This window comes from Poecilia mexicana, unplaced genomic scaffold (genome assembly GCF_051168715.1).
Source record: "Poecilia mexicana isolate PSO_F unplaced genomic scaffold, ASM5116871v1 scaffold_18, whole genome shotgun sequence".
Lineage (NCBI taxonomy): Eukaryota > Metazoa > Chordata > Actinopteri > Cyprinodontiformes > Poeciliidae > Poecilia > Poecilia mexicana.
The window spans coordinates 28,240,222-28,266,535 of record NW_028263387.1 but is presented as its reverse complement, the minus strand read 5'-3'; the positions used below and the strand labels follow the sequence as shown (position 1 = coordinate 28,266,535).

Sequence of the window (26,314 nt, the reverse complement as noted above, 5' to 3'; positions counted from 1 at the left end):
ATGTGAACATTTGGGTCTGGATTGGTTCTGGTCTAGAATCATCTCTTAGCTCAGATCAAGATTAGTTCTGGACTTACTATGATTCTGGTTCTGGACTTTAATCTGGATTAAAACCAGGATTTAGATCTAGACTCTGGTCGGTTCCAGTTTAGGTTCTGGATTTTGATCTAAACTGAATGTTTTAATCTGCATCCAGATTAAGGCTGGAAACTCGGCTCATCCGGGTCTTCGCTCAGTTCTGGACCAGCAGAACCGGTAAAACCAGTAGAACCAGTCTGGATTTAAACTGGGATGTTCAGAAACGCAGATCTCTGCTCCAGTCTGGCGTCGCGTCCTGGCAGAGTGGACCTCACTGAGGAAACGAGTCACTATCCAGAACTGATAAAGGTTCTGGTTCCGGGTCGGTCCGGTTCTTCAGCCTTTCCCGGTCAGACCCAGACGGCCCAGTTGACCTAGAGACCCGCTAACCAGTGGAGGGTTGATCCGGGTTGGTGGATGAGGACCAGAACCAGAACCAGAACATGAGGCAGCAGCGCGTCCCTCCAGAGCACCAGAGGTTCCCTTACAATACCCAACGGACCTTGGTACCAGCAGGTTTGGACCCGGCCGTTCCAGCAGAACCATCGCCGTTTGGACCCGGCAGAACCAGAACGTTCTGCTGCTTTACAGACACATGAAGTCTCCACTGCTCATCGTCGCCCCCTGCTGGCCGACGGCTAAACGTCCAGACGGGTCAACAAAAAGGTCAGATTTAAACCGGACCGCTGGGGTCAGGAGGTCATGATGGTCAATGATGGCAGCATGGAGGTCAGAGGTCAGAGTTTATGGTTTATTTCTCAAAAACAGAAAGAAAATCATGAAAGAATAAAGATTTTACAGGAAAAACATTTTCTCCAGTATTCTGTGAAACGGCCGTCTCTGATTGGTCTGAACACAGATGACCTTTTGACCTCCTGTGGAGCTCTAGGGGTCATTTTCAGTTTGATAGGCAAGAAAAGTTACAAAGTTAACAGGAAATAAAGAAAAAGAGGAAGAAACACCAGCTGGAGGACCAGCGTCTGATCTGGAGGATTCATTTAAATCAAAGAAGAAGAAAACATGAACCGTTCCCGTTTGTCCTGCAGCTTCTGGATGACAGGGGTGACCTTTGACCCCTCAAGTCTGGATCAGCAGGTAGTAGGCAGCAGCAGACAGCAGAGCGCCCCCCAGTGGCAGCAGGAGGAAGGTGGTGCACCTCCTCCTCCACCTCCTGGCTCGCTCCTGCTCCTCGTCCACCTCCTCCCTCCGGCCGCGCCGCTTCGACCTCCGACCTCCTCGCTGCTGCCGCTTCTCAAAGGCCTCCAGCTCCTCCTGGTGGAGCAGAGGGAGAACGGCAGGATGAAACCTCCGGACCAGCACCGGGTTAATGGACCAGAGGTCGGATCAGCAGAACCGAACCTCCCTCTAAGAACCCGGCTGTCCTCCAGACTGACCTGAAGCTTCTTCTGCTCCTCCTCCAGGGCGGCTTGTTGCTCCGCCTCCTTCACCTGGAGGACAAACACAGTCAGACCAGGTGTGTGACTCCAGGTGTGTGTGTGTGACTCCAGGTGTGTGTGTGTGACTCCAGGTGTGTGTGTGTGTGTGACTCCAGGTGTGTGTGTGTGACTCCAGGTGTGTGTGTGTGTGTGACTCCAGGTGTGTGTGTGTGACTCCAGGTGTGTGTGTGTGACTCCAGGTGTGTGTGTGTGACTCCAGGTGTGTGTGTGTGACTCCAGGTGTGTGTGTGTACCTGGCTGGCCTTCCTCTTCTGGTCTTTGCAGACGAGGTCACACTGAAGTTCGCTCTGAGCCGCCAGAGAACACATCACTTCCTGAAAGGACAGCTGAAGGTCACATGACGCTCTCAGCCAATCAGGAGGCTGGTTTATGCAGATTTATGACTTCAACAAGGGTTTTTTATTTACCGTTTTTTTAATTTCACATAATTTGGATATTTTCACATCTATCTAACAACCTTAAGGTTAACACTGCTAACTAACAGTTAGCTACGCTAACAGTAAACAGTTATGCTAAACCGCAAGACCGACATGGTCTTATGGAAGCTAATGCTAAAGCGCTAAAACAACATGGTATCTAGCATTAGCTCATGCTAAAGCGCGACACTGATGTGGTATTTAGAGTTAGCTGAAGCTAAAACGCTATAAGAGCATGAATAAAACGTTGAACTACTTCAGGAATCCTACAGTCAACAAACCAAAACTTCAACACAGATGTTTACAAAGCAGCAAATTAGAGCTTTAGAATTTATCTGGAAAAAATGATTTATTTAAAGCTCCTCAAAAATGCTAAGGCACTAAATGAAACATTAGCTCAGCTACAAGCTGATCAGCTGATCGCTGTGACCAACAGGGACTGAGAAACCAGCCCAGAGGGTTAAACTGATGCTTCTTGTGTTGACCTTTGACCTGCTGGCCTCCAGCAGCGTCTCCACCCATCAGACAGGAACCAGAACCAGGAAGTTGTTGGTGACTGTTTACCTTCTTGATCCTCTTGCATGGACACCTGAGCTTCACCTTCTGCTGACACGTCTCCTCACACACACCTGGATGGCACACCTGTTTGCAGCGATGGCCGCAGCTCAGCTACACACACACAGAGAGAGAGAGTCAGCGCTCCAGACAGAGCAGAGCAACAGAACCGGGTCCAGCCTGAGGGTTCTGGTCCAGTGAAGGCAGAGAAAACAAACCATGTGTCTCTAAACACGGCTGTTAGATCAGAGAGTCTGAGAGCAGACCCCCGTCTGACCACCTCCAAGCATCCTGCCCTCTGATTGGCTGCAGCTCTGGCCTCGCTCCAGCAGGCAGAAACCTTTAAAGGGCCGGTCTCATGTTTAACACCCATTTTATGGCCTCATCCAGTAACTGTTACCTTCAGTTGTTAGGAAAATGCTAACAGCTATATCAGTACATTTAAAAGCTCCGTTTCTGAAGCTCCGCCTCCAGGAAGTCATGGCTCCTGTATTAACCCTGTAACAGCAGACCCACCAGCTGTTTGTTAGCTGGGGGGGGAGGAGCTGCGTCTCGAAGGCGGGGCTCGGTCCAATCAGGCGTTTATAAACACTAAGTGGTTGTCATGGAGATTACAGGATTTATCAAGCACAAAAGAATCAAAGCAGCACTGGAGGTTTGTTTTTGATGAGGAAAAACATTAAAACATGAGTTGGTTTTACGTGTCACCGGCCCTTTAAGACCACATGCTCCACATGCATGAGCCACTTCCTTTAGAGCAGGAAGTGGCTCCATAACGAGCCAATCAGAAACCCCCCCTGTGTGTGTGTACCTCTTTAGGACACTGGTTGCTGCAGGAGCCCAGCTGGATCCTGGTTGGCTCGTCGGCGACCGTCAGCTTCCTGCAGACAGCTGATTGGTTCAGACCCAGCACGGCCCTGATGGATGGCGTTGCCATGGAAACCCCACTCACCTGCACTCCAGGTAGAGCGTGCTGATCCGGCAGTGGCAGCGCTGGCGGAGCATCTGGCTGCAGGGGGGGCAGTCGCCAGGGTGACAGGGGCGGGGGCAGGGGTGGGGGCAGCCGGGGGGGCGGGGCTTACCACAGCCTTCCTCACACGCCTCGCACTGCGGGGACATCCGATTGGTTAACGGGGCGCCCCTCCTGCTGCATTCTGACCAAGGAGAGGCGGTCTCACCTGGTTGCCGTCGGTAACCAGGTGGCACTCCCGGCTGCAGCTGTGGTTCCCACAGGCCAGCGGGCGCCCGCAGGCCCGACCGCAGGAGAAACGGCCCTGACGGTGACACGGGACCGGGCTCACCTGCACACACACAGAACCAGCAGCTAGAGCAGCAGACGGGCCGGGACGCAAAGGTCACAGAAGGTCAGAGAAGGTCAGAGAAGGTCGCAGCAGATAGAGGAGCTGGGAGGACAGCGGCTGACATTTACAGAAAACAAAGAGCCGACAGCAGAGATGGAGAGATAGGAGGAGGAGGAGGAGGAAGATACGGACCGGAACCGAGACGACAAGTCGGACTCAGCAGAACTCTGCTGCAGAGTGAACAGACAGCAGGAGGAAACGGGTTCTGGTTCTGGTTCTTACCTCGTGCTCCCCGAAGCAGGACCTGAAACACAAACAGAGAAACCATCAGAGCGGAGGAGACAGAGAACGGTCCGGTCTCGGTCCAGCTGGCAGGAACATGGTTCTGGACCTTGGTCCGGTCTGTTTCAACCTCAGAACTGTTCTGGTTCTGTTTGACCACAACCTCTGACCCGGTTACCGCTCTGCAGTCTGAGCAGAACCCAGGAACCGGGCCAGAACCCAACCCAGCTTGAGCTCTGTCCTGGACCCGGATCACAGCGGTTCTGAAGGCCCGCCTCCAGCTGCTGACGCCACCGTCCCTCTGATCCAGCTGGGAGGTCAAACAGAACCGGGTCCAGATCCGGGCCTGGCAGGGAGTCAGAACTTTGTTCTCACAGGACAAACAACCCCCAGGGTCCGACTGAGCACAGCTCCAGATCAGAACCAGAACCAGGCTGTCGCAGAGCTGGGTGTTTGGACCAGAACCAGAACCAGGATGGGGGCGAGCTGCTGCGGCGCCTCCAGAACCAGACGGCTGCCGTTTGGGTCGGAGGTGAACTAATGACTGCTATCAGAACCGGCAGGCGGGCTCAGCGCCGCCAGCGCTAATGGGTCATGACAGAACCAGGCCCAGCAGAACCTGACTGCTGTTCATCTGGCTTCTGGCCCAGTTTGATTCTAACAGAAGCTTCCAGCTTTGGGTCGGGTTGAGTCAGAACCAGATGGTTCTGGTTAAAACAAGCATGAACACAGAGAGCATAGAGCTAGAGAGACCAGATCCGCCTCATGGACGTAAACACACCAGGTTAATGTAACCTAGATAATCAACATGTGAACAGAACCACAGAACCACAGAGCTCAGAGTCGGGTCACTTCCTGTGAGTTCAGTTTACATCTGTGCTGTTTCAGTCTGACCAGAACCAGAACCGGAACCGGGTCGGTACCTACGTGGGGATGGGGACCTGGCAGGGCGGGCAGGGCAGCGCTTTCTTCATGAAGGTCGGTTCTGCCGGCTGCTCCCACGGCCCGGCCAACTGGACCTGAACACACAGAGGCAGAGCGGTCGGTTCCGATCGGACCCGGTTCAGACCCGGTCAGAGGGGTTTCCACGGCCTACCTGCTGGGACCGGACCAGAACCAGGTCGTGGCAGGGCTGGGGGCAGGCGTGGCGGCAGCCGGGCAGCGGCAGCAGGCAGGGGCGCGCGCAGGGCGGGCAGGGCCCCGGGTGGCAGCGGTGGGGCTCCCCGTCCCGGTGGTGGCAGCTGGGGGGCAGCCTGCGGGCAGAGACAGCGCTGACGACCCGCCGGACCTCCGGAACCGCCGGCTGGCCGGCCTGGTACCACACCTACCTGCAGGGCTCCCTGCAGCGGGGCGGCTTGGTGCTGCGCTCTCGGCCGCACGGAACCACCAGAACCGACGAGCCGCAGCTGCAGCGGACCGGAACCGTCTCTGGACACGGGTAGCAGCTTCCTGGGGACGGACAGCGGGTCAGGAACCGGACCGACTTCAGAGGTCTGTAGAACCCAGTCCAGGTTCTACAGACACCTGAACCAGACCAGTCGGATCAGAACCAGAATATTCTTGACTAAAACTTTTGGATCAGAACCAAGGATGAATTCTGGTCCAGAACCTCAACAGAACTTCATGCACCTGGAGGAGAAGGCTCAGGCCAGTGATCAGAACCGGTCCGGTCCCAGCCGGTTCTGTTTGGACCCGGTCAGAACCACTGCAGGGCTCATTAAAATGCCTCAGAGGCAGCAGCTGATCAGCCCGGCTCGCCTGCTCCAGATAACAGACGGTTCTGGTTCTGATCCGGCTCACGTCAACACTGCAGTCTGAGAGGTCAGAGGTTACACACTCACTAACTGGACCGATCCGGCATCAGAACCAGAACCAGGTCCACACAAACACAAAGCGCCACGCGCTCAGCTCTTATCGGTCAGGCATCGCCGCGGCAACGGAAAGGTCAGAGCAGCCAATCAGCACGCAGACGGCCGCACGCTGCTGGGAGCCAATCAGAGGCTGAGATGGTTTATCAGGAACAATGGAGACACACACACACACACATAGACACACACACACTGACTGACACACACACTCGCTCTCTCTCTGCTTCAGCTCAGTGTGTGTGTTCATCAGTGTGTGTGTGTTCATCAGTGTGTGTGTTCATCAGTGTGTGTGTTCATCAGTGTGTGTGTGTTCGTCAGTGTGTGTGTGTAAGTCAGTGTGTGTGTGTTCATCAGTGTGTGTGTGTTCATCAGTGTGTGTGTGTTCATCAGTGTGTGTGTGTTCATCAGTGTGTGTGTGTTCATCAGTGTGTGTGTTCATCAGTGTGTGTGTGTTCGTCAGTGTGTGTGTGTAAGTCAGTGTGTGTGTGTTCATCAGTGTGTGTGTGTTCATCAGTGTGTGTGTGTTCATCAGTGTGTGTGTGTGTGTGTTCATCAGTGTGTGTGTTTATCAGTCGGGGGAAATGTCAGCTGAATGAGCTGCAGAAGGTGTCAGGGGTCAGAGGTCAACCTGTGGCCTTCCAGCTGAGGCTCAGTGGAGCAGCCAGAACCGACCCGACAGCCAGAGGAGGTTCTGGAGGCTCTGGGACCGGATCGGACCGGGTAAATCAGGTCACAGAGACCAGGAGAAACAGGTCAAAACGGATCAACAGAACCGCAGCAGAACCCGGCCCGACCTCCAGTTACCGTGGAGACAAGGCCTTTAATCTGAACTCTGAATGGAACTCTGAGAACTCTGAGAGAAATAAAAATGTATTTATTATAGAAAACAAAGGCTGGTTCTGTTCATGTTCTGGTCCAAATACTCCTGGTCAGGGTAAAGGTGCAGGACAGGTGAAACAGGAAGTTTCCCTTCTGAATGTTATTTTCTGTTTCTGAGTCACAGATGAAGAAAATTTACCTGGAAGTTTTTCAGCTGATCAAATAATCACTGATCGATGCCGTTACCTTGGTGACAGACGGAGGGACACTTATGGTTCCGGCAGCCCAGAGTCCGACCACAGATCTGATCGCAGGGCGGGCAGTTACCAGGGCAACACTGAGACACAGAGCATCATGGGAAACTGAGTTTAAACCGGACTGCTACCTGGTCATCAGGTGAGGGGCTAAAGATGACCTCTGACCTTCCTCCTGCACTGGTGTCTCTGGCAGTTCCTGGTCTGAGGACACTTGGCGTCACAGAGGTACTCCTTATGGCACGCCATCGGCTTCCTGTGGCGCCCGCAGCGGCACGCCTTCTCCACCTCCTGCTGGACGACAGCGGTACTGCAACTGCTGCTGCTGCACAACGTGTGTGTGTGTGTGTGTGTGTGTGTGTGTGTGTGTGTGTGTGTGTGTGTGTGTGTGTGTGTGTGTGTGTGTGTGACCTGTCTGCAGGTCTCGCAGCTCCCTCTGTGGCATCGCATCGAACACGTGTGCTTCAGACATGACAGGCGGCGGTCACACGTGTCGCCGCAGGGCGGCACTTCCTCTGTGCACGGCAGAGACGACTCTACACAAACACAAACATGAGTTCAACACCAGAACCAGAACCGGACCGCAGCAGAACCCGGTGCGTGTTTCTTACTGGTCTTCCCACAGGGACAGGATCTGCTGACAGAGCGGGGACATGGAGGACACGCTCCATCGTGACACACTTCCTCACAGGTGTGGTTCCCACAGGACAGATGCGCTCCACACACCTGACACACAAACACTGGGTCAGAAACCCAATCCAGGTCCAATCGGGTCAACTGGACCCAGCAGACCTTTTATATATACTGATTCTAGACAGCAGGGGGCGTCAGAGCTGCGTTAATTAGTCTATTTGTTCCTATGAGGATGAGCTGTTAGAGCTCTGGCTCCCCCTGGTGGCTGGAACTGGTACTGCACCAATACCTGCTGGCAGGTCCAGCGGGGGCTGGCACAGGGCCGCTCTGCTGTCTGCCGTCCACACACACACCTCTGGAGGCTGACCCTGGGACAGGGGGGGCACTCTGACACACACACACACACACAGAAGGTCAGTTTGAGGTCACAACAATGTTTCACAGGCTGATACATGAATCTAACTGGAAGCAGAGCCACTGAAAAATTCAACATGGCTGCCATGTTGAATTTGACAATGAATACATCTGGTGTCATATCATGCAAACTGGACCCATAAAAATATAATTTTCTGATAATTTTTGTATTTTTCAAGATGGCCAACATGAAAAATTACTTGTGTGTGGTGCCAAACCACAGAAATCATATATATTTTCTTGGTCTTGTGTTTATTTTTTTTGTTCGTTTTTTCTAGTGGACATTTGTCAAGATGGCTGCCATGACTGTATTAGAGAATGGATCTAAAATGTGCAGTACTTATCGTCAGCTAGCCAAAAGTTAGGTTCACTGATCACTAATCCGCTAAACAAGAATCTCCGCTACAATATTGACAAACACAAAAATATTAACAGAAGCTAAGTGTCCTTCCAGACTGGTGAAACTAGCTAACAAAGTCCTTGGACTCTGATTCTGATGCATATTATTACTTTATAGTTGTATGAAATGGATGACCAAAGTGGAAAACATCTGATGTGACACAACGATCATCCATGTCATGAAAATGGGGAACATTTTATGACAATTATGGGTTTAAAAGACTCAAAACTGTTCCCATCCAGAAAAATCCTGAAATTAAAGGGACTGATATGGAAAACATCCAACCAGTTAGCATGCTGATGCTAATGCTATTATTCACACCTGGAAGATTTGGGCCGCAATATTCTTCACCACCGGGTACAGGTGTGTGTTTACCTGTGTGACACGGTACAGGTGTGTGTTTACCTGTGTGACACGGTGCAGGTGTGTGTTTACCTGTGTGACACGGTACAGGTGTGTGTTTACCTGTGTGACACGGTACAGGTGTGTGTTTACTTGTGTGACACGGTAGAGGTGTGTGTTTACCTGTGTGACACGGTGCAGGTGTGTGTTTACCTGTGTGACACGGTGCAGGTGTGTGTTTACCTGTGTGACACGGTACAGGTGTGTGTTTACCTGTGTGACAGAGCTGGGTACAGGTGTGTGTTTACCTGTGTGACAAAGCTGGGTACAGGTGTGCTGCTTACAGGCCAGCAGCTTCCCACACTGCTGCTGGCAGGACCAGGACTGGAAACAGAGAAAACAATGTAAAACTGAGACAGAAACAAGATGGCCGCCTTGCCGAACAGGTAACATACTGACGACTCATAGGAGCCTGACACGACCACCTTCAGACAGCTACCTTGTTGCTACAGCGACGGGGGAGGGGCTTAGCTTTGCCACACAAGCAGGACACGGACACCATCTTTGGACATGGCGGACACGGACCTGGAGACACGCAGAGACGGTACAGGTTTAGGCTGGTTGCCATGGCGCCCGCTGACTGAGGACTGGTTCTGGCCGGTGACCAGCATCAGATCCAGGTGTGTGCAGTTACCAGGGTGACAGAGCAGCAAGCAGGTGTGTCCACAGCTGGGTCTGAGCTCCTGCTGGCAGATGGAGCCGCAGGAGTGAGGAACCAGCCAGGGGTCGGCTGGAGGGTCCTGCAGCTTCCCGCAGTAGCACATGTACCTGAACGCAACACGGAGACAAGAGGGCCCAGCGGGTCAGAACCTCAGAGCCAGACTTTGGACCAGTCAAAGTAAAGGTCTACCTGTTGGGCGTGGCGCTGGGAGGATATTCAGTTCTGCACTTTGGACTGAGGAGAGGATGAGGAGAGTTAGAACATTCCTGCAGGCAGTGAACGCACCACAGGGTGATCTGAGTTACAATCAGATGACTGAAACGGTAGAACCGCCTGAACGTAGCAGTCTGTGTTCCTCACCAGGGCCAGGGATGCTGCTTCTGACCAAAGTCTTCATCGGTGGCAGAGGAGATGAGGAAGACCGAGTCTCTGGCCCACTTCTGGATGCAGGGCAGGTGGAAGAGGGAGAAGCAGCCGGAGCAGCTCCACACCTGGACAGGTGGAAAAACCCCGAGTTCAGACTGACAGGAGGACAAACCCTGAGTTCAGACTGACAGGAGGACTAAACCCCGAGTTCAGACTGACAGGAGGACAAACCCTGAGTTCAGACTGACAGGAGGACTAAACCCCGAGTTCAGACTGACAGGAGGACTAAACCCCGAGTTCAGACTGACAGGAGGACTAAACCCCGAGTTCAGACTGACAGGAAGACTAAACCCTAAGTGTGTGTGTGAGGCTGTGTGTGAGGGTGTGTGTGTCTACCGGCTGCGTCCTCTTGACTGAGGCGATGCAGATCAGGCAGGTGAGCGCTCCAGACTGGAACATGTCGCTGAGGTACTGGCCGGTTCTGGTCAGAGCCGACGCATCACCGCCTGATCAGAGAGAGAACGGGTCAGAACCTGAACCAGACGGTGGTCCCGCTCAGAGCAGAACTGGGCTCACCTGTCTGGCTGGTGTAAGAGGTAAAGGTGGATTCCAGGATCCTTCCTCTCTGTCCGTCTCCATCATCATCATCGTTATCTTCATCGGAGGAAGAGGAGCTGACCCGGCTCTCCACCAGGCGCTGGGCTGCGGCCTGGTTGGACCTCCGGATCTCCTCGAACTTGGACTGGACCGACTCATCTGCGTAGAGAGGGATACAGTTGATGTCCTGGATCAGTCCTGGACCGGTTCTGACCCACGGGGCTCCCAGATCTTCATCACCTTTGGCAGGTCCAGGGTTTGTCTTCTCTCCCCGTCCTGCTGGGACCCCCGGCCTGTCCTTCTGCAGGGGGCGGGGCCTCTCACCTTGACCCTCCTGACCCCGGCCCCGGCCCCTGCCCTGCTGTCTCCAGGCCGGCTCCATGGCAACGCCTCCAGGCTCTGACTGTACAGACAGAAAAACCTGGAGTTACAGCTAACTGGACCAGTGCGCATGCGCCAGGTGTGTGGAGCTGAAACTGGGCTCGGTTCGGCTCCACATGGACCCCACCACCAGCCTGGGTTCTACCTCTGTCCCGGACCGGGCCGTTTCCTCTCGGAACCGGCTTAAACCAGCAGAGTCACATTACCTGTCAGCCAGGCTAACAGAGACAAGCTAACAGCCGCTGAGGTTCGGATGAAAGCCGTCGGAACCAGCCGAACCCCGGCGGTAACTGCCTCTTAAGCACATACAGCGCAGTTAGCTGAAGCAGCGGCGGCAGCAGCTTCAGCCTCAGAGCTCAGAAACAAACAGAAGAGCCGCAGAAAGAAGGAAAACTCACCTCAGCAGAGCAGAGAGGAGCCGCTGGACGCCGCTCACCGCTGCGCATGCGCACTGACCTGCAGGGGCATGCTGGGCCTTGTAGTTCTTAATGGGGTGGTGCCTCATAGACATCTGGTTGGACTGAAACTACATCTCCCATAACTCTACCAAACTCGCGCGTGAAGACACGAACTGTGACGTGTCACTCTGTATCTGCGCATGTGTGTTTCTCTGCTGGGTAAATAAATCTGAATAAATCTGATTCCCTCAGTAAAACCAACTTCATTTGGCAAAGTAAGTGCACCCTGATTCTCCGTCTGGTGGAAGTTAGTGAACCTACTTCATTAGTCTAGTGTTTTTCAAATTGGGGCCGCCAGGGGGCGCTAAGGAGGACACAGAAAGACAATGTTATATTAAATAATATTTTTACAGTAAAATTTTATCGGGTTTTCAGTCATTATTACAACACATAACATAAAATGATTTATTTAAATGTTGTTTTCCATGCTCATGCTTGTAGTTTTTTTAAATCTATAGTATTTAGCAGGATATGAAATGAACAGAAGCGGGTGTTAACTTTCTTATAAAATATATTTATTTCAGCACAGTTTCTCCATCACATGTTGCATCATTAAAAAGCATCAGTTAAAGCCCAGAAGACCTGGTCCTGAATCCACCTGGGTCAGGAGGAACATGCCAGTCTCTGGTTCTGGTCTGCAGCCCATAAACAGGAAACTAAAGCATGCCTGGAAAAAATGGACATTGGTTGAATTTATGTTATTAAATCTAGAGGGTTTGTAGCGCTCAGGCAGTTCTGGATGAACCTCAGACCAACTGGCATTCAGGTCTCAGGGTGAAGATTCTCCACTACGTTCAGACAAGCTAGCAGCCAACGTACTGTTTCACATGTTACATAGTAATTACAACAGTTTATGTTGTAATTATTCTCAGACATGAGGAAGAAACACTACACGCAGGTGAAACCTTCTCCTCTGGACTGCTGCGTCCTTCAGGATCCACTGAGTCTCCTTTCCAACAGGACGTGTTCCCAGGGCTCCTCAGCAGTCCCCAGCACCGGGGCATTAATACTGTACAGTCGTTAACTCAGAGGACTTTAAATCTAAGGATCCATAATTACATATTTATTAACTTTAATTTGAATCTTGTTGAATTTATGGATTTATCTAATTTCTCGTCTCCTTCAAGTCCTTTTATCCTCAAACTAAAACTCAAGTTCTTCTGTCCTCCACCATCTTCTTATTTCTTCTCTTCTTCTTTGGTGGTCTCGGGTGTGGGAGGGGGCGGAGCATCACCAGGTGCGTCCTCCCGTGGCGGCGCCAGCTTCTTCTCCAGCCGGGTGACTCGGTGTTTGAGTTTGCTGTGAGTCGCATCGTGTTCTGCCAGCAGCCGGGCGTACTGGGTCTGCAGCGTGTCCAGGTTGCTCGTCATCCTGTCCACCTTCTCCTCGATCTCTTTGGGGTCTGGGCCCTGGGCTGCCAACTAGTGGACCAATAGAGAACATTTTACTTTCAGGAACACTTTAGTAGCCTCGTGCCCTAAGCCGCATCCTGTGGCCATACCTCCAGATCCAACAGTCCATCCTTCATCAGAATCTGCCGTCCCTTCTCCTCCAGCAGAGCTTTAGCATCAGGATACTCTGTCAGCGCCTCCATCAGGTCGTCTTTGGAAAGACAGAAGAGGTCGGAGTACCCGATGCTCCTGATGTTAGCTGTCCTTCTGTTTCCTGCCTTACTACCTGTTGACACCAAGAGGAAGTGTTTCTAATGGTTCTGTAGGAGAGACCTCCAGTCCTTCATGACCTCTCACCTTTGATAGCCAGGATACTGATCTCCCCAAAGTAACTTCCTTCACTTAGAACAACGAACTGCGTGATGCCATCATCAGCAACCACAGCCAGCTTCCCTTCCTTGATGATGTACATCTCCCTGCCAATATCACCCTTCTTGCAGATGTAGTCTCCTGGACTGAAGACCTGCGGCTGCAGCTTCAGCACCAGCTCCACCAACAGACCAGCCTCGCAGTCCGCAAAGATCCGGACCTGCGGAAGCAACCAGAGGAATCTTTACCAAAGGTCTGTGTCCTTCTGTCTAAAGAGGAGGAACTTGAAACAGGAACAGACCTTCTTCAGGGTGTCCAGATGTACGTTGATGGCGATCTCAGCCCTTAGCTTGTCAGGAAGGTACTTCAGAACCTCTCTCTCATCCACAGCCTTCTTATTGGTCCACAGGAAGTCAAACCACTTAATCACTCGCTTTTCCAGGTCTTTAGTTACCTACAGAGGAAGAAGAAAAGGTTTTAGAATAACTCCATTACCTTGACAAGAAGAAATGCAGTTATGGTTCACAGGTACAGATGTTTAAAGATGTTTGCTGATTAACTTTACAAATGTTGGAAGATCTCCCAAACCAGTTGCTTCAAGTTCCTCCAGCGACTTTGCAGACAATAACTTTGAATAGATTTACGGAATGGGAAGCCCATAAAGAGGGAACTGCACCTTTCGGAAACTCATGTACTGCTTGATGGCGTCGATCCGGGCCTGGAAGTCGGCTCTGGCAGCGTTCATGTTAGTGATCATTGAGCCAACGTTACCAACAATGGTGGCAAAAATCAGCACACCCACCTGGAGGACAGGAACAAGCCATTTATATAACTTCTGACAGGTAGGTCTTTAGACTTCACATTGCTTTGATAAGAGCTTAGGATTTCTGTCGCATCCGAAACCACAAGCTTCAACAAAGCTTCATGCTTTTATCAGGGAAGGTGCATTTTCACATCCATCCATCTTTATGAAGTAAGACACGGTCACTCAGCATGACGCACACCAATTCCTTTCCAAGTTGTAAATATTACAGAACTAAGAATAAAGGCAAATAGAACCTATGGTTCTGTAAGGAATAACCCACCAGGAAGTCCGTCACAACAAAGAAGTACTCTGAGTTCTCCACAGGGGGCGGCGTTTCTCCAATGGTGGTGAGCGTTAGCGTGGACCAGTACATACTGTAGGCGTACTTCCTCACCAGACGGCCAAACTCAGGGTCCGTCGGGTCGGGATACACGAACCTGTCAGAACCAAAACCTGAAGGGAAAAATTGGTAAGTAGAGTTAGAATAAATAGGGTTTATTTCAGAGGAACCAACATGCCCTACCGATGGCTTTGGAGAAGGAGTAGTACAGGCAGGCATTCCAGTGGATGATGATGAGAATGTACATGACAAGGTTGGAGATACGTAGAGCATTGGGGTAATTGGTTCTGGTCTCAGTGCGCTGGAAGAACTCCATCATCCTGAAATGGAGGCACAGGAAGTGAAACCGGTTCAGAGATCCAGAAGTTATAAGCTCCTGCCACTGGAGTAAAACAGGGCTGACTAAATTATGGACTAAACTCAAGCCTGGCACACTGTGGTCCCAACTTTGGAGCTGAAGGTGTATGGATTATATTTTTTCAGCAATATTATCACAAAAATGTACCTATAACGATCTCGAGACTGAATGATGGCTAGCTGAAGGGAATTATTTGAAAACGTGGGTCCAATGGAGACACAATGGAGACACCAATGGAGACACCAATGGACCCAACTGAAACCTGAACTTTCTAAGATAATAAATCTGACGTCCAGTGTTAAGACTGTTTCCATGAATATGGTGGTCGGCATTTTGTCTATGCTTGGATTCATTTCCCACTACTTGTAACTAGAAATTCAAGCGTTTATGAACAAGTAAGAGAGTCTCGGTTACCTATTGAACCTTAGAAGCTTGTTGAGGCGGATCTCTGGGTAGGTGATACCAAGAATGAGGTACAGGATGTCAGTGGGAATCATGGAGACCAAATCCAGTTTGAACTGGAAGGTTTTCATGTAACGTTCACGCAGTTTCTGCTCGTCTTTCACCAGTAAACCCTGCTCCAGGTAACCTACGGTCACATGTATGCTTCGTTAGTACACAGGTGTGAAAACAATTGCTTGATTATATTAGTCAGAGTGTATTCAGACCTGTTCTGGTTCTGAAAACCATGTCCATGATATAAATGACGTCACAGATAAAGTCCACAATGAACCACATGATCAGGTAGTCGGTCTGAAGCTCCTCAAAGCAAGCCCTGAAAACAGACACAGTGTATGACTTCTTCAATATGACAGTTAGACCCGGAGACGGTCCAGCTGTGACCATCTCTAACAGCTGAAACTAAGACTGGCAATGAAAAGTAGGGCTTGAATGTACCATCCCTGTGGTAGAGTATACCTGGTATCCACTGACTGGCCTTGACTAGAGGCAATTAAAGGCTTGGGCTGTCTGTCAAACTGCATTTATGTTCAAATCTTATTATACAAACATGATTCTGTGATCTAATACATTGTCCTAGGTCTCAAACTGACAAAGAGGGAACAGCTAGTCTTTCTGCAGCCCAAAAATAAGGTCAGCAGGACTATACCGGTAATTTAAGGATAATATCTGCTGTCCTTCAGGTTGATTTATCTGATAATGCCTGGAGACTGACAGACCCCAGCTTGGTCTTCAAACCTGCTAGTATTCATTCAGAACGTGGGAAATAAAGGAATTTGACATGAGACATGGGGGCAATCAGTATGCTCGACTATGAAATCTCAACCGTCAGTGGACAGAGTCCAAGGGGCTCACAGAAAATGCACCTGAGTATGTGGGAGCATGAAGTCTACCCTCCCTGTTAGATGAAGCTAATTTCTGCTGATGACTTCTCTACTCTCCTTCTGTCAGCCAGTTCCTTGGTTTGGTTCATGACCATAGTCAAGACAGAGGATGCAGATCAACCTTTGACTCTTCTCGAGTCATTGCCCCATGATGAAGTAGGTGCTGGTATTTCCTGTCAGCTCCACCATGGCAGACTGGTGTTGCTCTCATATTACAGCTGCTGGTCTCAGTTCTCAGTTTGAGCAAGAGAAACTCCTTCAATTGAGTCATTCCTGATCTAAAGGCACCACTCCACCCTACTCTGGCTGCGGCCTCAGACTAACTGGACAAGATGGTACCTCATGTTCAGCTGGACTCTACAGGAACCTGATGCTGATAGACCTTGTTTCCCTGCTGTGTGTCTGGTACCTGGCTATAATCTGGTACCTGGCTATAATCCGGTACCTGGCTATAATCTGGTATCTGGCTATAATCTGGTATCTGGCTATAATCTGGTACCTGGCTATGATCTGGTACCTGGCTATAATCTGGTACCTGGCTATGATCTGGTACCTGGCTATGATCAGGGTCCAGTTGTACATGACTGGGATGGTGATGATGAAGAGCCAGTGGTAGTAGGTGTTCCCAGCTGGATCGATCACTGTGATCTCTTTCGCCCTGCAGACAGAAAACATCAGTCTGTGAATCATGAGGCATCGTTTTATGGTTTCAGGGCTCCGGTAAACCTACGCCTCCTCCTTGGCCTTCTTCTCTTTCTCCAGCTTCTCCTTCTCTTTCTGTTTCTCCTTCTCTTTCTCTTCCTTCTCCTTCTGTTTCTGCTCCTTCCTTTCCTTTTTCTCCTGCTTTTCCTTCCTGAGGAAGCCAGAAGACAGAAACTGAACTTTGATGAAATCCACATCAGTCATCACCGTCCTGATGAAAAGCAGTCAGACTTACTCTCTTTTCTCCTTTTTCTCTTTCTTCTCTTTCTTTTTCCTCTTCTTCTCCTCCCTGAGAAGCAGATTAAATTATTATCATTAGTTACAAGTGACCTGGTGTCTTCTTAATGAATTGTATCTAAATGAATATTTCTTACTCCTCCTCTTCCTCGTTGTTGTTGCTGTTGTTGACATTGAACAGAGCTCCAGCTCCGGCTCTTTGGGATCTTCTGGAAAACAAAGTTACACATCAGGGTCCAGCCCCGATACTGCCCCCTGCTGGCCTGGAGGGCCAACCAGACCTGGTGTTTCCACCAGGACTCAGAGAAACTCACCTGAGCCCCTCTGTGACGTCACCTGGCTCCGCCCACTCCTCCATGTCCTGCAGCACGATGCTGGGGATTAGAGGTGCTACCGTCGCCATGGTGATACAGTTGGTCTGCTGAGAGGGAGGAACGTTGCTCTTGGTTAAAATCTACTTTAACATTCAGGTTTTGGTGACTTTTAGAGAATATGTTGGTTTTTCTGGTGAATTTGAACTGGAAACAGTTTCAGGATCCTGATCGTAACTGAATTTTTAAAATTCAAATCGATCATCCCTGAGCATGACTCCTCTAATGCAACCTCACTGATCACAATATGAGCAAAGACTGAAGGTTTCTAATTGTTCATCATGTCTGATTCCCTTCATCAGTGATGACACAGCAGATTGAAGCAGGATTCCTCCGAGACCTAAGACCTGCTTCACCTGATCCATTATTGGCTCGTTATCAGAGCTCTGCAGAACTGGACTGCAGCTGGTGAGACATTTAGCTCGAGTGTGTCTGGCCTCAAGGAATGCAGTTTATAGCCTGACCAACACAACGACTCATCCAGAAACCGTCTGATGGTCCTTTGTCTCTGAAGAACCCTTAGGGGTCAGAGGTCAAACATCAGGACTTCAGTCTGCTGTAGATCACTGAGTCTATCAGAGACATGATGAGAGGTTCTGTTCACCAGAACCCCCCAGGAGACGAAGCAAACCTCCAGAAAACCGTAGCCAAAGTCTCCAGATGATTTTTCTGGTTCAGCCTAACAAACCACCTGCACAATGAGGCATGGTGGTGGCAGCATCATGCTGTGGGGATGAAGAAGCTGATGGAAGATCAGGATGGAGATAAATCAGATGAGACTGGGCTGGAGGTTCACCTTCCATCAGGACAGCAGCCTGAAGTATTATGGGATGTTTCAGATCAGACTCAGGGGCTGGAACGGCCTAGTCCAGGGGTGGGCTCTCTGCTAATCTGATAATGCGCTAGCAGCACAGCTAATTTTACATTTAGGGTTTTAGATGTTTTGCTAACTTTGAAAACTTTAACTTCCCCTAAACTAGTTTTTCTGGATAAGATGTGAAACGATAATTCAGTTTTGAAAGGGCTAACTGTAACGTAGCCCTCAATGCTATGGTGGGATAGCACTTTAGCATTAGCCTCTGCTAATTACCATGTTGGAGTACCGCTGTAGAGTTAGCTTCTGCCTGACGGAATGGTATGGCTCCTTAGCATTAGCCTCTGCTAATTACCATGTTGGCATAGCACTTTAATGTTACCTGATGATTATTGCTTTAGGTTTATTGTTGAATTCAGACACCGACTGAAGGACAAACTGAGGAGCATGATGAGAAACGTGAAGGTTTGAGTTGGTGGAAGGATCTGAACATCTGGAGCTAAATGATGGAGTTCATGTTGATCCAGCAGGTTGGTGGAGCCACTGAGGGCCATGGAGGCCGAGGAAACACCTGGAGGCTGAAATACGTTTAAAATCATTTAAAAGATGATTTCCTTCATGTAGAGATAAATCCTGGATCCATCTGAACTCTGCTTCCTCTGATGATAAACTGATTCATCCCTGCTGTCCTCAAAGTCCAAGTTTCAGCTAAAAACCCATAAAACACAGATTATATGTTGGTTTATGAATAAATTTGAATATTTAGACGTTTTTAAAGCAGATTATTTCCACAGGAAGCTCTGATGGAGGTTTGACCATCATGTTTTACCCTGCAGTTGTTCCTGTCTGACTCCAACCTGGTGAAGTTTCCTGTGTGGATCTGCTGGTTTCCAGACTCAGCAGAACATCTGGACCGGTTCCCTCAGGTCAGAATATCTGGACCGGTTCCCACCAGACCAGTTCTCTCAGGTCAGACTAACCGGTTCCCTCTAGACCGGTTCCCTTCATGTCAGACTAACTGGACCGGTTCCCACCAGACCAGTTCCCTCAGGTCAGACTAACCGGTTCCCTCTAGACCGGTTCCCTTCAGGTCAGACTAACAGGACCAGTACCCTTCAGGTCAGACTAAACGGATCGGTTCCCTCAGGTCAGACCGGACTGACGATGAAAGCCATGAATCTGTCCATAACGTTGGTCCCTCTGCCCGTTATCTCCTTACCTGTCAGCTGATAATCCCGGGTTATGCGGCCTAGATCCCCCGACTGCCCTCCAAACACATCACCATGGAAACAGCGGGGCGCCCCCCCACGCAGAGCCTCCTAAACACCCCGACCCCCAGAGGAACCCAGAGAGGAGAAACGAGGAGAAAACGGGAGAAACACGAGAGGAGGAAGGAGAGGAGCAGCGGTTCCTGCAGGAGTCTCCTCTGTCACCCTGACAGGGATAAACGGATTATAGCAGGGATGATACGTCTGAGGCTGGACTGGACCGGGACGGATTGGACCGGGATGGACCAGGATGGACGATCTGGACTGGACCAGGATGGACTGGACCTGGACGGACCAGGATGGACCAGGATGGACGACCTGGACTGGACCAGGATGGACTGGACCTGGACGGACCAGGATGGACCAGGATGGACGACCTGGACTGGACCAGGATGGACTGGACCTGGACGGACCAGGATGGACCAGGATGGACGACCTGGACTGGACCTGGATGGACCAGGATGGACCTGGACGGACCTGGACCCTCGGCAGGTTAAACCAGGATCCAGGTTCAGGTCTGCAGGTGGAGCTCTAGGTCAGAACCTTCCTGTGTGTTTAAATCAGCTGAATGTTATCAGCAGGTGGAGGGGCGAGATGATGATGATGATGATGATGATGATGATGATGATGATGGAAGGAAAACGACTCAGAAGAAGAGAGAATCTCAGAAAGTGAGGAAGAGGAGGAGAGGAGGAGAGGAGGAGAGGAGGAGAGGAGGAGGGGTGAAAAGTGAGGATGGTTGGATTACAGAAATCCTGCTGAGTCAGCGCTGGACACTAATAACACACACACACACACACACACACACACACACACACACACACACACACACACACACACACGGTGGGGCGGCAGCTTTGATTGGCTTACTGGGAATTATCTGAGTGTGTTAACGAGGCTGATGAAGTTAAACGAAGCGTCGACCAATCAGAGTCCGTCGTTTCCTCATATCTGGGTTACAATAATATTCATATTCTGACTTCCTGTCAGCTGCAGGGCAGCCGCGCCCTCTGGTGGCAAATTAGGAAAATAACACGCACACGCACACACACACACACACACACACACCCACACACACACACACACACACACACTGCTAACACCTGCAGTTAGTTTTACCAACGTTTTCCTTTAATAGTTTGTACATTTTTGATAAATTGTGATTTTTTTTAGAAACAAAGAAAATGAAACATTTGTTTTAGTTTTTAGGTTTTTATTAAAGTGATTTCTACAACATGCTGAACCAGACATCAATAATCAATAATCAATAATCACACCATGAACAATTCAGCCTCCAACCAGAAACATTTTCCCTGCAACCCAACATCAGAACTGATGAAAATATTAATAAACTAAATGATTTAAACCCATAAATGATCAAAACCGTAGTCCCATCAGAACCCTGGTCCCATCAGAACCCTGGCCCAATCAGAACCCTGGTCCCATCAGAACCATAGTCCAGAACCGTAGTCCATCAGACCGTAGTTCTGATGGGACCAGGTTCCCATCAGAACCCTGGTCCCACCTCGTCGGTCCAAACCATGCTGATGTAGCCGGAGCTCTGTATCTGGACCGGGTGGATCTGCATCTCCGTTACATTTCTGGAGAATCAGGACAGAAGGAGACAAAAAGCAGAAAGTTAAAGAGCAAAAGGAACATTTCTGGGTCCAAAGGTCAGAGTTCAGAACCAAAGACCCAAACCTTATATCCATGATGATGACAGCATATTCATCTGATTGTCTGCCGGACTCAGAGGTTTACCGGGATGCAGCGGTTTCCCTCCCTGATGCAGAGCTGCAGCATGCAGACGTTCCTGGAGAACTGGAACATGCTGAAGGAGAACCGGTGGAGGTTCCTTCGCCAGTTCCCTCCACCTTCACAGTCGGGTCAGCAGGGTTGGCACAAAACAGGAGTACATCAATCAGGACTTCCAGAATCTGGTCGACTCCCTGAGTCAACCTGTTCGCTCCCCGTCCGGCTCCCTAATACATGCTAACACGTACTGACCCTGTGGTGAGGTCTGCCAGTGGAGACGGACCCAACCCAACGAGAACCAAACCAGATATTAACCAACTAGAGCGACATGAAGGAGCTGAAGCCGTAACTACGCCTCCTGGTGGCTCAGAGGGGAAACAGCTGCAGGTTGATTTTAACCCCCATCCCCTCTGGGTCCTTACAGAAAACATTCAGACCCACTGATGACTTGAACTGTTCAGTGAAACCGGTTTCTGATCCGGTCATATCTCAGGCTCCCTCTGTCTGACTCCTGATTGGTCGCCCAGCAGTCACCACGGAGATCAGGTCTCCATCCGGCCCGTCGGTCTTCAGCTCCACCCAGATCTTCTCGTCCAGCCAGACCTCGGTGTTGGACTCCACAGGCTGGGTGTGGGCGGCGTCGGTGAGGCCCTCATGGTCAGGATCGAGGTCCACACTCCAGAGGTGATGACTGAGCTGCAGACTGGACAGAGGGACAAACACAGCGTCTCTGACTCAGAGGGATCATAGATTGGCATCTGCACCTCCCACACCTGTCAACATCATTGGTGGCGTCACACACCTGCTTCTGATCGTAAAAGCCTGGATGGCGTCCTGAATGTAGATGCAGAGAAGTCGATGAAGAGCTGGTCTCTGCGTGTGACGAGGTTGGAGGATCGTTGTGGTTGCTGATGGTGTTCTGGGGAAATGTTAAAAGGAGTTACTAACTGTTCTAACAGCTAGTTCTAACCCTAACCCTGATAAGTTGTTTTTCCACCATTAGCACATTTAGCAGTGAGTGAATGAGGATGATTGACAGCACTAAGACCCTCCTACTGGTTCTGATTGGTTGGTTTGGTCAGAACATTGAATTACTTTAACCAGTAATAGTAATTCAGGAAGGAGATGGAGGGGATTGATTGTTTCCCCAGATTATCTGTCTCATAACAAACTGACATGGTGACAGCTTTAACAAATATGGAGAAAACTAGGGCTGTTGTAAACAAATATTTTAGTAATCATCGATTATTCATATGATTAATCGAGTAATCGGATAAAAAAAAGATATATAAAGTTATGTACTGCAGCTTGAATAAAATGCAACTACATAGCATTTTTAGAAGTCTGGATTGTTTTATGTATATTTTGCACGTTGCTTCTGACTGTTTCTCATGGAGAGACATTTCAGTATCTAAAACTAATAGAAAAAACTTAAGCAACCTACCTGCATACTGGATGTGGGACTGTTGGATGTTAAATTCATGAGCAGTAAATATTGTGCTATTTATCAGTATTGAACCAAAGAAAACAAGTCAGATGAAGTCTTTAAAATTGTGACGCTTTTTATGGGTCAAATTGACTCAAAAAATTGTAACAGCAGCTGCGCGAGGGGCAGGGGGCCCAACATTCCTGGCAGCGCCCCTGCTGGAGGCCCCTGGATGTCTGGAGGACTCCTGAATGTCTGGAAGGCCCCTGAATGTCTGGAGGGCCCCTGGATGTCTGGAGGCCCCTGAATGTCTGGAGGCCCCTGAATGTCTGGAGGCCCCTGAATGTCTGGAGGCCCTTGAATGTCTGGAGGGCCATGAATGTCTGGAAGGCTCCTGAATGTCTGGAGGGCCCCTGGATGTCTGGAGGCCCCTGAATGTCTGGAGGCCCCTGAATGTCTGGAGGCCCCTGAATGTCTGGAGGGCTCCTGAATGTCTGGAAGGCTCCTGAATGTCTGGAGGGCTCCTGAATGTCTGGAAGGCTCCTGAATGTCTGGAGGGCCCTGGATGTCTGGAAGGCTCCTGAATGTCTGGAGGGCCCTGAATGTCTGGAAGGCTCCTGAATGTCTGGAAGGCCCCTGAATGTCTGGAAGGCTCCTGAATGTCTGGAGGGCCCTGAATGTCTGGAGGCCCCTGAATGTCTGGAGGCCCCTGAATGTCTGGAGGGCCCTGAATGTCTGGAGGGCCCCTGGATGTCTGGAGGGCCCTGGATGTCTGGAGGACTCCTGAATGTCTGGAAGGCCCCTGAATGTCTGGAGGGCCCCTGGATGTCTGGAGGCCCCTGAATGTCTGGAGGGCCCTGAATGTCTGGAGGCCCCTGAATGTCTGGAGGCCCCTGAATGTCTTAAGGCCCCTGGATGTCTGGAGGGCTCCTGGATGTCTGGAGGCCTCTGGATGTCTGGAAGGGCTCCTGAATGTCTGGAGGGCTCCTGGATGTCTGGGGGGCTCCTGAATGTCTGGAAGGGCTCCTGAATGTCTGGAAGGGCTCCTGAATGTCTGGAGGGCCCTGAATGTCTGGAGGGCCCTGAATTTCTGGAGGCCCCTGAATGTCTGGAGGCCCCTGAATGTCTTAAGGCCCCTGGATGTCTGGAGGGCTCCTGGATGTCTGGAGGCCTCTGGATGTCTGGAAGGGCTCCTGAATGTCTGGAGGGCTCCTGGATGTCTGGGGGGCTCCTGAATGTCTGGAAGGGCTCCTGAATGTCTGGAAGGGCTCCTGAATGTCTGGAGGGCCCTGAATGTCTGGAGGGCCCTGAATTTCTGGAGGCCCCTGAATGTCTGGAGGCCCCTGAATGTCTTAAGGCCCCTGGATGTCTGGAGGGCTCCTGGATGTCTGGAGGCCTCTGGATGTCTGGAAGGGCTCCTGAATGTCTGGAGGGCTCCTGGATGTCTGGGGGGCTCCTGAATGTCTGGAAGGGCTCCTGAATGTCTGGAAGGGCTCCTGAATGTCTGGAGGGCCCTGAATGTCTGGAGGGCCCTGAATTTCTGGAGGCCCCTGAATGTCTGGAGGCCCCTGAATGTCTTAAGGCCCCTGGATGTCTGGAGGGCTCCTGGATGTCTGGAGGCCTCTGGATGTCTGGAAGGGCTCCTGAATGTCTGGAAGGGCTCCTGAATGTCTGGAGGGCTCCTGAATGTCTGGAAGGGCTCCTGAATGTCTGGAAGGGCTCCTGAATGTCTGGAGGGCCCTGAATGTCTGGAGGGCCCTGAATTTCTGGAGGCCCCTGAATGTCTGGAGGCCCCTGAATGTCTTAAGGCCCCTGGATGTCTGGAGGGCTCCTGGATGTCTGGAGGCCTCTGGATGTCTGGAAGGGCTCCTGAATGTCTGGAGGGCTCCTGAATGTCTGGGGGGCTCCTGAATGTCTGGAAGGCCCCTGAATGTCTGGAGGGCCCTGAATGTCTGGAGGGCCCTGAATTTCTGGAGGCCCCTGTATGTCTGGAGGCCCCTGAATGGCCCCTACCAGCACCTACTGAGTTTCTTTGCCTTGATATCTCAGTCTTATAATTCTAGATCTAGAGTTTCTAACATAGAAAACTGATGTAGAGTTAAACCCTCTGAGCTCTTTGGTCTTTAATTCAGTCTGCAGCCAAGTTGTTCTAGAGGTTAAAGATATTATCAGGGTTTATTTAGTAAAATATCATCAAATGTTTTTATTCCATAACTTCATGACCTTTGACCTTCTCTCCTCTGGTCTGTTTAACAGCTTCAGTCTCAGATCAGCAGCAGAAACATTAAATCAGAGAAACATGGACTAGATTAGCTCTGCATTGTCCAAATGATGATGCAGTTTGATCTGATTAAATATTAATCTTGTTCTTTGGGCCCCTTTTTACTCTGAGCCCCCCAAAGGTTTCTGTACGGCCCTGGTGTTTAGATCCTGTTGAGCTGGAAGGTCCAGAGACTCTGGAAAGTCTTGAAGCCTGGCTTACTAGTCGGACTTCCACAACCTTCAGATCCATCTCCTATCATCGCTCTGCACCTGACTTGGGTTGAAAAGCTGCGATGAAGAAGAGACTAGAGTCTCTCCAGAGTCGAGCTGGGATCAGGTTCACAGTCACACCAATCAGTCTGAGGAATAAAGTTAAATATGTCACACCAAACATTTAGTTTAGACCTAAACATAGATCCATGGAGAGACAGACGGTATATTTCATGTCATTTAGTTTGCAACAGTTGACAACAGTGGATTTGAGTTGAATGAGTTGATGTCACTCATGACACCAACTCTCTCTTCTGGTTTCCTTTGTAATAAACATTTTTCCTCATTTTTGAAAACGATTCACTATTCTGTCTGTTCTGTGTTCCAGCAGCCAAGACCGAAAAGGAAAGCAACAATACACAATTTATATACAAACTAGTCCACACTGTGAATTGGACAGGTAAATCTAATCTGATTACTGAACTGAAAGTGGTATCAGGTTAGATTAGTAAACCTGAATTTTCCCTCAGTGGGTCAATAAAATATTTCTGTTTTTTCCAGCTTCAAAGCGACTGAAACGTTTCTGCCACCACAGCAGGTGGCGCTGCTGTGCAGAGCTCATTTACATGAGGAGCGGCTGCATGCGTTGTTTTGGTGCGTCACAGCGAACTGTTGTCATGGTAACAGGTCAGACCGGTCTGACCGGCTGTGGACCAATCAGAACTCTTTCCTGTAACTGTGGGGTGGAGACCTGTGGCTCCTTTTAACGTCCAGATTTTTACACAAACACTGACAGTTTTACAACCATTTAAACCATGAAGGTCCTTCAGACAGTGGACTGTCAGAAGAAATGATTCCTGTTTACTCAAACCTCTACGTGTTGATCATATCTGATACACAGAACGAGTCCAACAATGGAAATTAACCCTTGTATTGATCACATTCCCTATATGAGGTAGAAATAACGTTTGGCCAGTTGTGGATAAATTGTCCCGAAATGGTCGCTCTGCTTGGTACGACTAAATATTTAAAAAGATCATGACTGAACAAATCATTAAATCCAGATAATTGGCTGAAGCTGGTATAAAGACCCCAGACTGACCTGATGTTGGGTTTGTCTTTGACTCGTTCATTTCTTTGGTGGAACTAAATGACTGAAACTGATTCGCTGCTGATTTGAGGCAGTTCAACCCAATCAGAAATGGGCAACTACCTGGTGGAGACAGGTGGAGCAGCTCAGGTCTGGACTCATCCACCAATCAGCATCCAGCTCATAGCGTCACCTGGTTCAACCTGTCTGACCAGATCCAGACCAGAACCA

At 50.1% G+C, this 26,314-nt stretch overlaps 2 protein-coding genes across 3 annotated transcripts; both read right to left on the bottom strand.

Moving 5' to 3' along the window:
* Positions 1-815: 815 nt before the first annotated feature.
* nfxl1 (nuclear transcription factor, X-box binding-like 1) lies at positions 816-11,372 on the bottom strand. Of its 2 annotated transcripts, XM_015007805.2 has the most exons (25): positions 11,283-11,372; positions 10,744-10,906; positions 10,483-10,662; positions 10,303-10,412; positions 9,901-10,031; positions 9,730-9,774; positions 9,514-9,647; positions 9,319-9,404; positions 9,128-9,203; positions 7,953-8,050; positions 7,642-7,756; positions 7,442-7,566; positions 7,199-7,321; positions 7,023-7,113; positions 5,418-5,538; positions 5,186-5,342; positions 5,017-5,108; positions 4,090-4,111; positions 3,685-3,807; positions 3,459-3,613; positions 3,318-3,387; positions 2,516-2,620; positions 1,769-1,849; positions 1,473-1,526; positions 816-1,350 (listed from the first exon to the last, which is right to left on the bottom strand). In XM_015007805.2, the coding sequence occupies exons 1-25, from the start codon at positions 11,328-11,330 to the stop codon at positions 1,156-1,158; spliced, it is 2,700 nt and encodes an 899-aa protein (XP_014863291.2). In that variant the 5' UTR covers positions 11,331-11,372; the 3' UTR covers positions 816-1,155. The 2 variants fall into 2 exon arrangements, with proteins under 2 accessions (XP_014863291.2, XP_087871697.1); XM_088015571.1 differs by having other exon boundaries at positions 10,483-10,906.
* Positions 11,373-11,835: 463 nt separating this feature from the next.
* cnga1b (cyclic nucleotide gated channel subunit alpha 1b) lies at positions 11,836-19,574 on the bottom strand. Its single transcript, XM_088015580.1, has 15 exons — positions 19,292-19,574; positions 17,202-17,308; positions 17,025-17,096; positions 16,886-16,939; positions 16,679-16,801; positions 16,502-16,606; positions 15,274-15,380; positions 15,020-15,194; positions 14,431-14,567; positions 14,188-14,360; positions 13,779-13,904; positions 13,404-13,556; positions 13,091-13,322; positions 12,844-13,019; positions 11,836-12,763 (listed from the first exon to the last, which is right to left on the bottom strand). Exons 2-15 carry the CDS (start codon positions 17,288-17,290, stop codon positions 12,521-12,523), a joined length of 1,965 nt encoding a protein of 654 aa, XP_087871706.1. The 5' UTR covers positions 17,291-17,308; positions 19,292-19,574; the 3' UTR covers positions 11,836-12,520.
* Positions 19,575-26,314: the final 6,740 nt, after the last annotated feature.

Coding starts and splice junctions, on each gene's coding strand:
- nfxl1 (XM_088015571.1), bottom strand. CDS start 11,330: ATGCGCAGCGGTGAGCGGCGTCCAGCGGCTCCTCTCTGCTCTGCTGAG. Junction 7,567..7,641: donor CTGTCCCTGTGGGAAGACCA/GTAAGAAACACG, acceptor GTGTTTGTGTAG/AGTCGTCTCTGCCGTGCACA. Junction 1,527..1,768: donor AGAAGAGGAAGGCCAGCCAG/GTACACACACAC, acceptor TTTGTCCTCCAG/GTGAAGGAGGCGGAGCAACA.
- cnga1b (XM_088015580.1), bottom strand. CDS start 17,290: ATGGCGACGGTAGCACCTCTAATCCCCAGCATCGTGCTGCAGGACATG. Junction 17,097..17,201: donor GACGTCACAGAGGGGCTCAG/GTGAGTTTCTCT, acceptor TTTGTTTTCCAG/AAGATCCCAAAGAGCCGGAG. Junction 16,940..17,024: donor AACAACGAGGAAGAGGAGGA/GTAAGAAATATT, acceptor TCTGCTTCTCAG/GGAGGAGAAGAAGAGGAAAA.